Source organism: Simochromis diagramma, unplaced genomic scaffold, assembly GCF_900408965.1.
Source record: "Simochromis diagramma unplaced genomic scaffold, fSimDia1.1 OVJJ01000341.1, whole genome shotgun sequence".
NCBI classification, from domain to species: Eukaryota; Metazoa; Chordata; class Actinopteri; order Cichliformes; family Cichlidae; genus Simochromis; species Simochromis diagramma.
Genome location: NW_024386788.1, coordinates 442,513 through 459,140, shown reverse-complemented (window position 1 = coordinate 459,140; position 16,628 = coordinate 442,513). Strand labels below are relative to the sequence as shown.

The 16,628-nt window shown below is 39.8% G+C and overlaps 1 protein-coding gene across 2 annotated transcripts; it reads left to right on the top strand.

Moving 5' to 3' along the window:
- The first annotated feature begins 7,105 nt into the window (after positions 1-7,105).
- On the top strand, positions 7,106-14,928 carry LOC120728293 (hepatitis A virus cellular receptor 2 homolog). 2 transcript variants are annotated; one of them, XM_040023091.1, is made up of 3 exons: positions 7,106-7,342; positions 12,358-12,689; positions 12,928-14,928. In XM_040023091.1, the coding sequence occupies exons 1-3, from the start codon at positions 7,269-7,271 to the stop codon at positions 13,065-13,067; spliced, it is 546 nt and encodes a 181-aa protein (XP_039879025.1). In that variant the 5' UTR covers positions 7,106-7,268; the 3' UTR covers positions 13,068-14,928. The 2 variants fall into 2 exon arrangements, with proteins under 2 accessions (XP_039879025.1, XP_039879026.1); XM_040023092.1 differs by having other exon boundaries at positions 7,119-7,338; positions 12,360-12,689.
- The last annotated feature ends 1,700 nt before the right edge of the window (positions 14,929-16,628 follow it).

Here is a 16,628-nt window from a genome sequence, read left to right as displayed (position 1 = left end):
AGTCGTTGTAGTTTCGCCTCTGCTCACCACCAAAGTAAGATTTCAGTCAAACAATCACAGTGTAAGTGAAGTGCAGGCATTTTATAAAGTTTGACTGTAATTTTAAATGTAAGGCCCTCAGAGACGTCATCAGAAAAACAAAACAGTTTTAATGAAACTGCTGCCAGTCAGTCGTTCAGTTGCTTTATCCCCCCTGAGAACAGAGACCTGTATCAAAGCTGAAAGTCTGACCTGCATCACAGTGTTGCTGTATTAAAATCCACTGTGGTGCTGTACAGAGACATTTTACAAAAACATATGGACCTAATTGCATTTTCATGTCTTCATATCAGGAACAGTTAACTGAAGACCATTTTTAAAATTAAATAAATATCACAAAGGTCCTGGGTTTGAGTCCTCCATCGGGTCAGGGCCTGTGTGGGTTCCTCCCACAGCCTGAATCACTAAGTGTGAACGGTAGCCCGTCTCTTTGCCCCGTGACTCGCTGGGTACCTCGTCTCTCGCCCGATGGCAGTGCCCCTGAATTAGGATCCCCAGCCTGTTATTTATTTATTTTAATTTAAAATGTGAATTATAGTGTTCTCTCAGTCATCAGAACCAAACAGAAGGATTTCATTTTTCAGAGTCATAAAATACTTATGATAAATTCAGCCTATGAAAACGTATCTTTTCCTATAAACATGTCCTCTGGGATCAAACTGTCATTAGAAGCAAGAATTCAGTCATATGTATATATTATTAATGCTGTTAGTCTTACTATTATTGCCTCTCTCTGTAGCACCTTTCAGACAATCGCTGGCATGAGAATCACGGATTCACATGTCCTCAGCTACTTTATCATGTTACCTCTGTCTACGTCGTGCCTGATTAGACTTGTAGCATTTGTAAGAGACAGTCCTCAGGTACACCACGATTCTGAAGAAATCTCAGAAGCGGGCTATCAGTGTTTGTGTCCATGTTGAAAGCAGGGCATTCAAAGTTAAGTGCCAGTTCTGAAGAGCGTGAGCTCTCCACAACTACCATGGATTTGGGTTTCCGAATGCAACACGTTTTACGTTCTTACAATAAAAAATTTTATTGTAATGGTATTTTTTTTACGTTTGCACAATATATGATCACGTTCGTACAATATGATATTTATATTGTACGAACGTGATAATTATGTATATTGTAATAACGTGATATTATGTTGTTCAAACGTGAAAAGTATATTGTACAGACAGGAAAAGTATCTTGTTAGAACAATAAACTTTTCACGTTATAACGTGATATACTTGTATTTTTCCTTTGCCTGGGTGGCAGCTCTACGCTTCCGTACCCTTAACAGATACTCTGACCCATAACTATCGTAAAACGCTACGACCGGAAGTAGAAACCTTTCGCGCATGCGGGGTACCGATCGGGTTTCCGGTGTTGTGCCAAAGTTTTTTTTTTTTGTTGTTGTTGTTTTTAATACTTTAATTAAATTTATGCACATATTACAATCTCTCGTTGGGAGACAACATTAGTGCAACAACATTTTGAAAAGGTTGAATAAGAAACCAAACGAAAACCCCCCCCCCCCAAAAAAACAAACAAAACCCACACATATATACATATACATAAATATATGAAGGCCATTTTTATGACATATAACAGTTTCCTTTCTGCGAACACTTTAACATACATGTGGCTTACTTAGTATACCAAAAACACAATCATTAAAAGGATAGAGATTGAGTCCCATTGTCGCATATCAAAGCAGCCTCTTTACATGAATCCCTCAGTAATTCTAAAGATGACAAAAAAGATTTTAATTCAATTTTTGCCCATAATTCTCACCACCTTGTGTAGCATGGACAGTTCCTTAGATGGATCACCATTATTATATAAAACTTGTGTTAGAGTCAGTGGGGTCATCCCATCTATTCTTATACTCAACCAGTCTACTAGATCTTGCCAAAAGTCAGTTGTTACTGAGCAGGAAAAAAACAAATGATCAATACTTTCCGCATTTTGTGAACAAAATCCACATGGCTCTACCTCAAACCCAAACCTTTTTTTAAGCATTTCAGCTGCTGGGTAATATCCATTAATTATTTTAAATTGCATTTCTTTGACTTTGGGGGGGATAGGCCATTTTAAAAAGTGCGTATATTTGTTCGTTATTTTAACATTACTCCCTTTTAGTTTTGTGTTACTGTTAAAGTCGTGAAATAATTTGTTTTTAAATATCTTGTTCTTGGTTTTATTATTACAGTTTTTATCCGTCAAAGGAATCTGGTTTAGATGTAAAGGAGGTAGACTAATTTGTGCCTTAGAGTAATACAAATAACCTTGAATCAAACTCAACAGAGGTAAGGGGATTGCCTTACAAACCTTGTCATATTCTCTAAGGGAACACTGAATGTTAAACTTAGCATTAAAAACACCCACTGAGAGAAACTGACCCCTTTCATCAAGTAAGTCTATTATAAAGATTATGTTTTTTTTCAAACCACTCTTTAATAAACAATGACTTCTTATTAATTGTAATTGTTCTGTTATTCCACAAGGTGGAGCAATGTGATGAAAAGTTATGGGCAAACACCATCTTCCAATAAGACAAGACCTGCTTATGATATTCTGACAGTTTCACAGGCAACTTCAATATATCAAAATCACATTTCAGGAGAAAATCCAACCCTCCCACCTTTTTGAAAATACTTTTTGGGATATGGAACCATATGGAGTCAGGTTTCAAGAGGAAGGCTTTTATCCAGTTTATTTTAAATACTCCAACCATTGATTGAAAATCAATTGACTTTATACCACCTTTAGCGTAATCTTTGACAAGTTGTGATTTTTTAATGTAATGTGTTTTATTGCGCCAAATGAATTGATAGATTATAGAGTTAATCTTTTTAATACTTTTCGGGGTAATGTATAGTGAGTATGCTGGATAAACCATCTTTGAGACGCCCTCTGATTTAGATAATAGATTGCGTCCAAAAATTGTAATATCTCTCGTCAACCAATGATTTAGTGTTTTGGACATGCCATCAATTTTGTCTTTTAGGTTTTTTGATTCTCTAGTGTTGGTGTCTTTGTCTAAATAGATGCCTAGATACTTAACTTCATTTTTCACTGGAATCGTCCTCATGCTATTTTCCAAACAATCATGAAGTGGCAAAAGTTCGGTGTTGTGCCAAAGTAGTTACCCCGTCAAAAAATTTTCCCCATTCACGGGAGCGCGCAAAGTAGGAGGAGCCACTTGCCCAGCTCCGTTCTGTACGCTACTTGTCACTGATCTGCAGTCGACGCGATAAAGAGTAAAAGCTGGAAAACAGCAGACTCGATGAATTTAATATTAGTTTCGTGACATTGTAATGTGCCGTGTGGAAGACAGTTTACCTTATACTGTACACTGAAATAACCTGCTGGGAATACTTTGTCTAGAAAAAGACTTTGATACTATAATACTGTAAAACCAGATGCGATCATGGAAACACGTCGCTCTCCAGTGACAGTGACACTGACTCTCTTTAGCTACTTGCATGCCATATGTCTTTAAGGATGATGTAGTAAGATGACTTAAAATGATATTAAAGTGTTTTAGGATGATAGTTTAGGGGATATTTGGTGTTTTAAAATAGGCAGTTTATATGTTTCAACTATTTGTGGATTGGCTACAGAGAAGGACTTAAGTGGGTCAGACTAGTCAAGCTCCTCTTTTTGTCAGTGTAAAGATGTTTTAACTAATCCCTGAGATATTTTAGTGTAAGAAAACAGAGCAGTTTCTTTTTTTTTTTGTCCCGTTTGGCTCTTTTGCCATCAGAATTATTGTCTAAAGGCGAAGAAAGATGCCCAACGGATTTACTTTACCAAATTGACCATCCCAGCCTTGCCATAATGGTCTATTTGATTCACCTTTGTTTTCATTGTTTATTTTATTCTATTTTATTTTCACTTGCTACACACGGGACAGACATGACTGGGGGAAAGAAAGAGAGGTAGGGAAAGAAAAACAGCGAGGAAGAGGAACGGTGATAAAGGACAAAAAACAAAAACAAACAGACAAAAAATCCATATATCGATCACCTGGATCACCTGTCGAGAAAAAAATAAGAGAAAACAAGCAAAAAAAAAAAAGCAACATAATAAACAACATCATCGCGATGATCTATGGGAATATAACAGTAAATACTAAATATTAAACATTATTGTGCATCACGTAAGATCGACAGCGCACAGTGTGCTTTGAGGTAGGAGCCAAAAAGGGTGTAGTTTGTGTGTGTGAGCACCCGTGTGTACACCTGTGAGCATGGACACGCTTGTTTTTAAAAGGTTCCTTCATGTAATGATCTGCTAGAGGGTGTGGGGGGGCCACAGCCCCGTCCTACAGGGCATGAAGCAGGTATGGAGGAGATCCAAACTCCAGACATCCAGAGGCCCCCAGAACACAAGAGACCAAGGAAGACCAACAGAGGGGCAGCCGCGCCACTGTCCCAGAAAGAGCTGAGGGGAGCCCCAGATGAGGGCTCACTCAGCAGCGGAGCAGAAGCCAGGGGGGGTTGCAGTGTCGCGCCCGTGAGCTCCGCCGGCAGCCAGCTGTGCCAGAGTCACAAAGCTATACTCTAAGCCCCAGGTCTAGGTACCCTTGCCCCTGGAGGGGGAAACTGCACCCAGACCCAGGTAGTGTTACCCTTTTCTCTGGGGTGGAGAGAAGCGGACCGCCCCGACTCGGCAGCAGCAGGCAGGCCCCACACTCCAGACCCCAGTCGGATGGCCAACTCCTCCTCCCAGCCCCCCCGCCCCAACAGGCAACAGAGAACGGGGGTGTGTGAAGACTCCAAACCTCCCTCCTCCCGCTCGTATGTAGTGTTGATGCATGTGTGTTCTAAGGTGCATTTAAAATCCAGGAGGACATGGAGCTACCTGCCAGAGAGCAGCAGGTAAGCACATAGCCCCTCCTGATAGCCCTCAGTGTCTACATGCACTTAAAATTGAGAGGTGGGCAACGACGCCAGGGGTGAGACCAGAAGTTTTGGTCTAAGTTAACCAGACAGAGAGCAATTTGAACAATACCTCTTAATTTTTTACTACATGATAAAGAAATTCTGTTGTGGTAAATGAAAGAAATGTGTCAGCATGATTTAAATTGTAAGAAATAAATGTTTAAAATTAAGGAAGAAGAGAAAGTTTCTGTCAACTCACAGAAAATATCCTGTTGGGTTTTTGTTTTAGTGTGAAAAACAAAAAATAAAAATTCCACGACACATTCTCTAGAACAGGAATCGTGGTGGAGCCTGTCAAAATAAAAGCACACGCACTGCTTCGTTTTCTGTTCCAGGGGAAATTTAAAGGCGTGGCATAAAATGATGATACCACTTTTTTTTAAAAAATAAACTTTATTTAACAAACAATGAGTATACAACATGCGAACAGATGAAGTATACAAAACAACAGAACATGAACACACAAAGCCCGGGGTAAAAGAAAAAGGTAACAATTATAAGAATACATGCAAAAATTCACATACATGTATTGTTTTTAGAGCCTTTTTGTTGGTGGAGTCTGATATTGATTGTAGGTACATTTCCACATCCTTAAAATAATGACAGAAATATGGTGTTTTGTTAGTAAACTTACATTTATGGATAAAAAATTTAGCTAAAAGTATTAACAAATTTATCATAAAAAAACATTTATCATACTTCTTGGGGAACTTAAAGAAACAGAATAAAACATTTCCCCATCGTAAAGAAAACTCCCTTAAAATATGGACAATAACAAACCTGCTAAATTCCTTCCAGAATCTCTGTGTAAAAGAACAGTACCAAAAAAGATGTGTCACAGTTTCTGGATGATCCCCACAGAAAGTACAATTAGTATTTATGTCCCTTTTAAATGTTACCATGTAGTGACTGGCTGGATAACATTTATGTAGAATTTTAAATGAGACTTCTTTCACCTTATTTACAATCAAATATTTATGGGGGACCATCCAGACTGTCTTCCGCTTGATATCTGGAACAAATCAGTTCCAATAAGATATTATATATGGGAGAGAGACGATATCTTCTTGGAATAAACTACGTATTCTCTTATTGCTGTTACCAAGTTCCTGTGAAAAGCAGATTTTTCCTATTGGTGACTCAGCTGGATCAGAGAGAGTGACTGAGGTAGATATTGAGCTGTCAGTGTTTTTATATAACATTAAAGTCCCTGAGGGTATGGCACCAAGCACCATTGAGAATTCCTGAACACTGATTGGAAAATTATATGCAATAAAGTCGTTGTAAGTAAGTAGTTGTCCCTCTTTATTAACCAGCTGAGCCACCAATAGGATCCCATTTTGGATCCAAGTTTCCAGGAAAAGTGATTTATTTTTCTATAAAATATCTCTGTTGTTCCAGATAAGGTATTTGTGAGGTGAGAAGTTGTGTTTATAAATGAGGGTCCACGCTAAGAGGACCTGCTTATGGAAGGATGAAAGCTTTACAGGGAGTTTCTCAACATTGTAATTACAGTTTAAAATAAAATTAAAGCCACCAAAACGAGAGAAAATAGAATATGGTATAAAGTTCCAGATAGAGGTAGGGTTTCTAAGAAAATGTTTAGCCCAATTAATTTTGAAAGTGTTATTTAAAGTAGAAAAGTCTAAGACGTTAAGCCCACCTGATTCGTACTTATTCATCACAACAGTTTTTCTAATATAATGCGTACGGTTTTTCCATATAAAATTAAAGAGCATACGGTCAATATCTTTACTAATTTTCTTATCCAGATGTAAGGAGAGAGCAGCATATGTTAATCGGGATATCCCTTCTGCTTTAGTAATTAACACTCTACCTTTCAAAGACAAGTCCCTTTGCAGCCACTGGTTGAACTTTTTTAGGGTTTTCTGTATAATTGGAGTGAAGTTTGAAGAGTACCTTGATTTTTGGTCTTTGGAAAATGATGATAACACGAAGCACTCAGCCCAGGCACGTGAACGCATGCGCATATGGATGCGCACTCACTGATCCACCGTATATGACATTACCGATTATTTTACATATAAATCCTTTATAAATATACATTTCGACTGCAGAATATTTACATTTATAAACAGTTTTAGAGATACAAAAAAAAACAAAACAAAAAAACCCCAAAAAACCACGCACTCAGGAACACCGGAAATACACGTATTTCCGTACCAACAGCATCGCTCAGTGGTCGCTTCTACGGGTTCCCTCCATTGTTAAAGTGTAATTATTGAATCCATAGAGTGTGTTGGTGTTTGGGATGTACCGGGATAAACGGGAATGGCTTCACTAATACTCCCGTCTCTCTGCTGGGCTCTGCTGTTCCTCTTCGTCGTGGTTTTCGCTGAAGGTGAGCTCTCCTCCAGCTTCCACTTTCCCTTCGGTTACACCACAACGGCAGGACGCGAACATTCCTGTCGTTTACTGTAAACAACTGTCACGTATTTAAAAATAAAATAAAATAGAAACATACAAGCTGCCTCAGGACACAGCGAAACCTCTGAGGCCCGAGTTTCGTTCACATAAACGACACAAACAAACAGAAAGCCTCCTGTCATAATCCCTTCACCCTGCCCGCCATGACAGACGTCACGAGGCGAAGGACGGAAGTGCAGGAGACTTGATAAGGAGTAGCTCAGCGAATCAGACTGATTAATAATTTTAATATAGAAGTGGATGAAACTACAAAACCCGAAAATGCACTTTGATCTGGTGGTTTGTTTTTCAGGAATCATGCGGCTGCATTTTCCTGTCTTTTCATTTCATTAAGGATGCTCCCAGTTTCTCCTCTGCTAAAGGAGACAATGAAGGAAGCATTATTCGCGAGCTCAGCAGAGTCAGGTGGTGTAGCTGGCAGGTAGACTGTTGTGCACGGAGGTCCAGTCCCAGTTACCAGGTAAAATATCCTCTGTGGAAACCCAGCAAACATTAAAAAAAATCTCAGATGTAAAGTTAAGTCTTTAGTGTGATTTGGCGCATCTCAAATAAATGAATGAATAATCCAACAAGCAGCTATATTAATACTGAAACAAACAAGAAAAGAAGGTAAAATATTCCCTCCAAACAAAACGTATAAATTCTAAAAAGGCAAATCAGTCTGTGCATGAATACATTGCTCCGCCCATCAAAAAGTCACCTATCCGGTCGTTAAGTCTGACGTCACTAGCCGTGTCTGGGCCTGCAGGTCTGAGAGTTGAAAAACTGTCTAAAGTCTTTCATCTTTAATAAAATGATCAGCGTTCTGCTCTACCAGGTGTAACAATTGAGTTTAACATCCAGGCATCCATGAAAATGGAATTTATGACATTTAACGGAGTTAGAAGTTAGCAGGGAGTTAGCTCGCTAGCTTCTATCTAAATACAATATAGCATGTCCTGACTGCGGGGTTTTGGAAACAAATTAAAACGTACAGCTCTGTTATCACTTCCAGCATAAATGAAGACAGAAAACTAAACAGCAGTGACGTTTGTAGGGTTACTGAAGTTTGGCTAGCTGGTATATAATGATGTGCTACGTGACCGCTAGCGACACAGCTATGTTAGCATAATATAAACAAGCTAACTTTTTTTCCACTCGATAAAAGTTAACGTGAGTGTTCTCGGTGGTCAGGAACAAATGTAATCGCATGGCAGGATGCTGTAAAAGGACCAAACTTCAGCCAGGAGAACAACTGAGATAATCCATCCACAATACGAGGTTAGTCATTCATATACTGCTGCATGGGCTGGGCTGTAGTTACATCCTAAGGTTTTAAAAACTGAGCTTAAATAAATGATTAGTGGTAATAAAAGCAGAGGGAGGTCAACAGTGATCGCTGACTGTTTTAGGAGCTTTTTGAGATTAAATAGAAGAAAATACATAACATTAAACATGTTAACAACACAAAAGCCATATTAAACGCAGACTACTTTAGACCCGGAAGTAGGATTCGTCACGTCATCACTTAACGACCGGATTGTCATTAGGGATGGGTATCGTTTAGGTTTTATCCGATACCAGTACCAAACCGGTACTTTTGAAACGGTGCCGGTGCTTAAACAGGGCTCGCAAAATCGTAGCCTGACGTCCCGGGGCTAGCGATTTTGCCAGTCGGGCTACCAAAATCTCTCTCTGCCCTGCCCGTCGGGCTATTGTAGGAAGGAAAAATATATGTCAATGCTTTTGCATTCTTTCGGAAATGTAGCTGGGTAATTATGTCATTGGCATCGGTGAGCCACTGTCAATATGTGACATATTGAAATTGCGTTTGAATTTGCGCTTGTTTTTTGCTTTCACTTTGCAATCGCGCAAACTGTGTATAGAGAGCGACAGCACTGATTGGTGAGTGATGATAATTTGCGCACCAATTCCTCTGACATAGTCTTATCAATCGTTAGCTTACTATGCAAACATGACAAGTGAAATCTCCCGCAGCTTAAACATGTGAGAGGTTGATCGCGCAGAGAATCGCTGAGCATTATGTGAGTGCGTGTGTAAAAGCAGCAGGATTTATATTTATGTTTTAGTTCTGCTGAGCCAAATAAGACAGGTCAGGGTGAAGAAGTGACAGCCAAAGAAAAGCTTACCACAAAACGGAAAAGTTATGACAAATCAGACTATAAGGCAAAAAGAAAGTGCAGCTTTATGGTTTCATGGACAAAATTATTTCTGTGGCTGCAATATGACGAGCTAAATAACCAGGGCTGCACATAAGTGGTCCGCAGGTGCGCATTCGCTGTCAAAATAAAAAACAAGCACAAGATAAGAAGTTGCAACGCGTGTTTGCATACATAAGATTTTCTGGAGGAGGACAGACATTTGTTTAAAACTCTTAAAGATGTCGAAGAAGCTCCTTTAAGCAATTACTTTGGTGTTCCTCCACCTCCAAACAAATGTCAGAAGGAGTCCGAACCACAAAAGAAGCGCGTATTCTCGGAAAAGTGGTTGCAGGAGGTGAGCTGGCTTCAAACAAATGATGAACGCACAGAGATGTGGTGCGGAATGTGCCGTGAAAATCCCACTCTAGCGGACAAAAACAGTGCTTTTTATATGGACGCAAACGCGTGTTGCAACTTCTTATCTGGTGCGCGTCTTTTATTTTGACAGCGAATGCGCACATGCGGACCACTTATGTGCACCCGTGTAAATAACATAATGTTCTGCCGGGTGTGTTGTTGGTTTTCCTTCGATTTCTGAGTGGACAAGCGCCTTTGTTACTGGGACCAGTCATTTTAAGAAAGGCCCCCATTAGAACCCATGAGAAATGCAAGAAATGCATTATTGCTCAGTCTGCAATATCTTTCCCAGAACAAACACCAATTGCAAATAACATACTAAAAATAAACATGAAAAATCTGTTTAGAACAGGGTACTATGTTGCAAAGAGTGAACTACCACTGGCACGATTTAGCAGTCTTTGCAAACTTCAAAAAGCAAATGGCCTAGATCTTGGTTCCACTTGTCTCTTACCCGTGACTTCAGTGGAAATTTCAAATTCAGGATCTGACACAGACTGGTTCATGTCCTGCACAGTTCTTACAAGTTCATAGAAATTTCTGTTCAAGTAGAACCAAGTATTTGAGTTGATGATTGTAATTTTTATACAATGTTGTAATTTGTTTTTCAACAATTTTTTGATTAATGTTTTGTTTCCTTTACAATATTATACTTTAATGTATAATATTGTAAAGGAAACAAAACAGGAAAGAAAACATCAATCAAAAAATTGCTCTCTTTTTTATTCGGGCTACTTAAATTTATTTTGGGCTACCAAAAACTGAAGAGTCCCTGCCCGAAGGGCTACCAGGGATTTTGAAATTTCGCGAGCCCTGTTAAAGAATGGAGAACACAAACTTTGTCCAAAAACCTCTCGTGTTTAGCTGTTTTTTTGTAAAAAGATAACAATGTTAGCCTTTTCTGCAGCTATGGGGCATATATGGTATCACTCTTGGCTGGAAGCAGTGCTTAAACAATGGAAAAAACACAAACTTTGTCCAAAAACCTCTCATGTTTAACTGTTTTCCACTTTTTCTTTGGTCATTTTGGCCAGGGTGAAGGGAGTATCTGTCATCAAACAAGAATACAGCTGCATGTAACTACGACGGTGTTTGCTAGTTCACATGTTACATGCATTAATAAGGTGGTTAGCCTACTCAACGTAAATTACACACGAACAACATTAAGCTACTCATGCAGAGAAGAACGGCTGCTGCTGCCGTCATCATCCATCATCATTTCTGCTACACTGGCAGGGCTAGGGGCCAGGACTCTCCTCCTCTCCTCTTCGGGTTTTTGGGGGATGTTGCTAACTCCGGGTCCGATAACAGGCACCACACCCGCAGTAGATGTGCTCGGTGTGAGGTCTCGCAGCAAGCTATCAAATACGGTGCATTTCTCGGCTTTTAACAAAATGCTATACCAGGTGTTTCATCAGATTCGAGGAGTTGCCTTCTTTGCACAGTACCAGCTTAAAGCACTTGTTGCAGGCTGCTGAGTTTGCATCTTTTGCTGTGAAGTACAGCCAGACTTTGACCGCTTTGCTTTGGGCATTTTTAATCTGTAGCTCTGCTCTAAAAGAACATACGTAAAAGAGCCTACGTACCTGGGCCCGCCTACTACGCTCGCAAAGGTAAAATGATTGGCTAGAATCCAAAGTTTATGACATCTCAGGGAAAAAAAATCACTGAAATAAAGCACCGAAATGTGCGCTGCTTTTCGGTCTGGTTACTACGGTTTATGTCAGAACAGGTGCCATCATGGCACCGGATACCGGTACCCATCCCTAATTGTCATTTATTGGATTGACGAATGTTGGTTGGAAAAATTTCACTTAGTGCCCAACTGTATGGTCAAATGGCCTCTGTTCTACTTCCACCTCCACAGCAGCCACAGGTGATCAATACCCACTCCTTTCTGTTTTTCCCCATACACACAAATAAATCGGGTCCATCCTCTGTGCTTTCTAGTGAGCGTTACCGCAGTGATCTTCTTCACTGAGAACTGAAACTTCGCCCAGCTGCCCACATCTACTTATTTCTTCCTGTTTCCCAAAGAGCCAGATCATCAGATTCTCAAGTGTCTTAAAAATGTCTTTAATATCTATCATTTAATACTTATTATGCAACTAACTGCATGTCTCTGGACTGTGGGAGGAAGCCAGACTACCAAGAGAAAACTGAAAACTGCTTGTATGTAACAGGAGTCTGATCTGACTCACAGCTTCAAAGGTTTGGCGACTTTCTTCTAAAATAAAGTACAAGAAGTTTTGGGGGTTGTTTTTCCTCTTATCTGTTTCAGCGGAGTTCACTGGTCTCTCTCTGATTAGCTGATGTAGAAGTGAACAGTTGTACTTTGACCTTTAACCTCTCTGCTCTGTGTTGTTTCCTGTTTCAGCCCAGAACACCATCACAGCTGAGCCTGGACAGGATGTAGTTCTACCATGTCGAATTCCGACAGGCAAAACCATCCAAGGTATGAAGTGGAACAGAGCTGACCTGGAAGAATATGTGCTTTTTCTCCGGGATGAGCGGCTGGATCCAGATGGCCAACATCCATTTTTTAAGAACCGGGTGGATCTGCAGGACAGGAAGATGAATAATGGAGACGTGTCTCTGGTGCTGAAGAATGTGACGACTGCTGATGATGGATCATACAGTTGTAATATTTTCAACAAAGAGACAAAATCATGGGAGACCATCAACACCGTCAGCCTGACTGTTTCAGGTGAGTGAGTAGAGTTGAGTGTGTGTGTGATCAGAGGTGAAGCTGCTTCCTGCTTGTTGATGTTTGTTTCTAAAGATGTTGTTGATGAGACTTTGTAGAAAGCAGCTGGTCTGAGTGATGTGATCAGAGTGCAGTAGATAATGTCTGACAGCAGTTTGAAGAGCAAATGGATTCTGTTCTGTTCTTCACTCATCACCTACCTGACAGCTGACACCTCACACCTGTTTCTCACCTGCAGGTCAGACAGGAGGAGACACAGAGGATGGACCTGTTGGACTGATCGTCGGTCTGAGTGTTTCTGCTGGGGTTCTTGTTGCTGCTGTTGTTGGTTTTGTGTGCTACAGAAAACATGAACGAAAGGAGCGGGGTGTTAACTAGCATCCTCATGAACAGCAGGTTTCAAATGTCTCTACGGTTTAGTACGTGTAAACTAACAAAACACTAAACTTACAAAACAACACTGGTTTAAAAACTAAATGTTTAATTTATTCCTGGGTCACACTACATGACATCACTACAGAGTACAGACAAATGATGCATCATTTACCCGAATCGCTATAATTGAGAGAAATCTGGGAAAAAAATATTAGGACATAATAAGTGACAAGTTTCACCTGCTCTGTTTGTACCTCAGAGAACTCTAACACCTGAAATCTTTCATTGTATGAAGGTAAAATATTGTGTAGCTTCAATGTTCATCATCTATCCAGATCTATCACAGTGACATGGAACCGCCCACCGTATTATAAAGCCTTCCCATTTAATGTATTTAAAAGGTGGAGGTGTTGCTCTTCCATCACTGTCACTGGCAGATCTGAATGAATACTGACCTTAAAAGTGAAGGTGAACCCTGTTTGAATGACAGCATGTTGTTTACCAGTTCATTGATATTAGTGAATGACTCTGGGTCAGAGATGTCAAACTGGTTTTACATTGTGGGCCACATTAAACTCTTTCTGTCCATGTAAAGTAGTTTAAGTGCACATTCAATCTGACATATCTCTGTGTAGGAAGGAGAAGTGCAACTTTACCAGCACCTCTGAGCTTTCTCTAATGCATTTCTGTACCAGATGGTGAAAAAAACTGGAACTTTCTGTAACTTAACAGCCTGTTTATTGTTTATTTACTTTGGTGTCGTATGAATCACCTTTGATGAGGTCGTCAGCTGTAAAGGAATATGTTTTTTCCCCAATAGCAGCTAAGCTTATTATTTATTCATTATCATAGAAAATGATAGCAGGTTATGATATGGATGAGTTACTCAGAGAATTGAATTTGTAATTTCTGACCTTTGTGAAGCTTTTCAGCTTAAAATGTCAGAACGACCAGACACCAGACACAAACCCACGGCGTAAAGGAAACTTTACTACACTACATAAGGAGCAGAAGACACTAAAATACTAAATAAAAACGAAAAAATTTTCATGCTATAACATAAAAACTGACCTCGCGCATGTCAGCTGATCCTTTTATCATTTTTAGTTTGTCATAGAGACAAAAAGTGACGGAGCATTTAGAGCAGAACATCCTAAGAGGACGTTCAACTCTGTGGTTTTACAGTTACGCTGTGTGCAACTGTGACTAGTTCAAAGCAAAGGAGGAGTGATGTCAGTGTAGCTTAGAAAACCGTCGACAGCCAGGATCACAAACACTACACAGTTTCTGATTCCATGCTTTTCCTGTAAGTAACGAGTTAATGTAACTCTTCTTTCTAGATAACAATTTGATGTCAAACGTGACTCGTGTGTGCAAAGTAAAGGCTTTAACTATTTTCTATCCATCCGTCTCTCTAGTGGCTGTAAGCACTCGCTGCAGTTGTTCGTAACTTCATCAGTGATGATGGTGAAACGACAGGGAGTAAACAAATGACATAAAATGTGACTAAATAAAGGGACCAGTGAGGAAGCGTCAGTACAACAAAAAGATGCAGAAAACAAAACGATGGAGTAAAAAAAAACCAAGGTTAAAAGGAAAACACAGGAAGTCTGGTGCTGATGTATTTTGTTCTTTTGGGTCAGGAAATGACACTAAACATATTTACTTTGCACACAGGAACATGTGAGATATGAAAAATGTTCAAAACAAAGTTTTGACTCGTATTTATTGATTGATTTATGACCAGCTGCTGCAGCTTGGAGCATTAATGTGATTCTTTGTTTATTTTCACTCGAATGTTCACTTGTTAATGCTTGTTTGCAACGTTCTGCACTACAGGAATAAAAGTAAAGTTTAAAAATCATCACTTGCTTTGTTTCTCTTCCTGTGGCGTTTGTGTCTCATGAGCACAGAGTTTCTTTGTTAGCAGGATTCATGCCGGCTTTCTTCTCTGTAGAATAGAAATTTCAAACAAAACTTCTTCGACTTCCAAGCTGCTCAGAAAAATAAAGAGTGTGCAGCTCCACACTGGGAGCATGGTTCATTACCTAGTAAGGCTATTTTCTGAACATTTGATTGGTCAGGGGGAGGTGATTGCAAACCTGCGCATCATAAGTTACCATGGTAATGTACCCAGGTAAGGAGTGAACCCCCTTTGTAGTGAACCCAAGTTTAACCCTATGCCAAAATCTGCCTGCACGACTGTGAAAGAACGTTGTTTTTTTCTTATTCTGTCGGCAGTGATGTCATTGGAAGGCGGCGTTAAACTAATCGAAAGTACGCCGATGAGTCAGCGTGTGTCCTATTTTTCATACCTCAATAACTCAAACCGTAGCTCTGCGTCGCTGTTGTTGGTCTGTGTCGTGGATTTGGCCTCTTCAGGTGAGCTCTGTCCTATTATTTCAACTCAAGTAATCAAAAAGCCTCGCTTACCTTCTTTTCTAATAAGGTTACCCTGACCGCTGTGGAACAAATTTGGGCTCAAATCGCCCCATAATATACTTTATATTCTCAATTCAGGAAGGAAGTACAGATGTGATGTCTGTGTGGATCAGCAGCCTTTACCTGTTTTTACTTCTGTGACATCTGAGTGGACTAAGCCATCTCGCGTGGTTTGTAGTGACGCATGTCACGTTCTGCCATGTCCCACTTGTTCCTGATGAAGTTTGTTTCCCAGGATGATTCATCAGGAGCTCAGCTCAGGTAAAGCAAATAGGACATAATCGTAAAAACTGCTGTGAATTCTGATGTTCACTTCAATCATCTTCATCTAATCTTAATTTAGAGAGATTCTGTGTGCAGCAACAATCATAGCAGCAGCAAACAGCTGTATTTATCAAGGACTTTAACCTCTGACAGAAGTTCTGAACATAGAAATACATCAGAGTAAAATTTATATTACAAATTAATAAAATTACAACACTAAATAAAAGCATCAGCATCACCAGATCAAATTAAACACGGGTTAAAAAAAAAAAGTAAATAAACAAAACAAACATCTCAAACTGTCTCGGATGCCAAGCAGAAGAGGTCAGTCTTAATGACAAAGTGTAAAAGGTCGGTAGCGTGAAACAGATTGGGAGCTGCTACAGCAAAAGCCCCGTCCTCACATGTTACATTTTATTTATATATAACTCTTAAAAGGGTTTACTGAGTGGTTTGACAGGCTAAAGCTGAAGATTTACACAGAGAACCGAACATTCAAATCACAACAACGGCAAAAAAGAATATACATGAAAACACCTGAAAGTAAAACATGTCAGATGTAACCTCATCAAATGAAAACAATCCATTAGAAATTAGTTTTAAAGCTGATTTAAAGGAGGCCACTGACTCTGAGCCTGATCTGCTTCCAAAGCCGAGGAGCAAAACCTTCACTGTAAAACAGCCGGGAGGCCTCGTGTGTATCTGCTGTACAGCTGGGAACCAGACCAGGTGGGTCTGTATGAAATAAAGAACTTTATATCAGATATTAGCAAACTGCAGGCCTCTGCAGCCCAGTTTGAAATGTGAACATCTTCGAACTTGTAACTCTGATCAGCACACAGGTGTTCCTTCATGTTT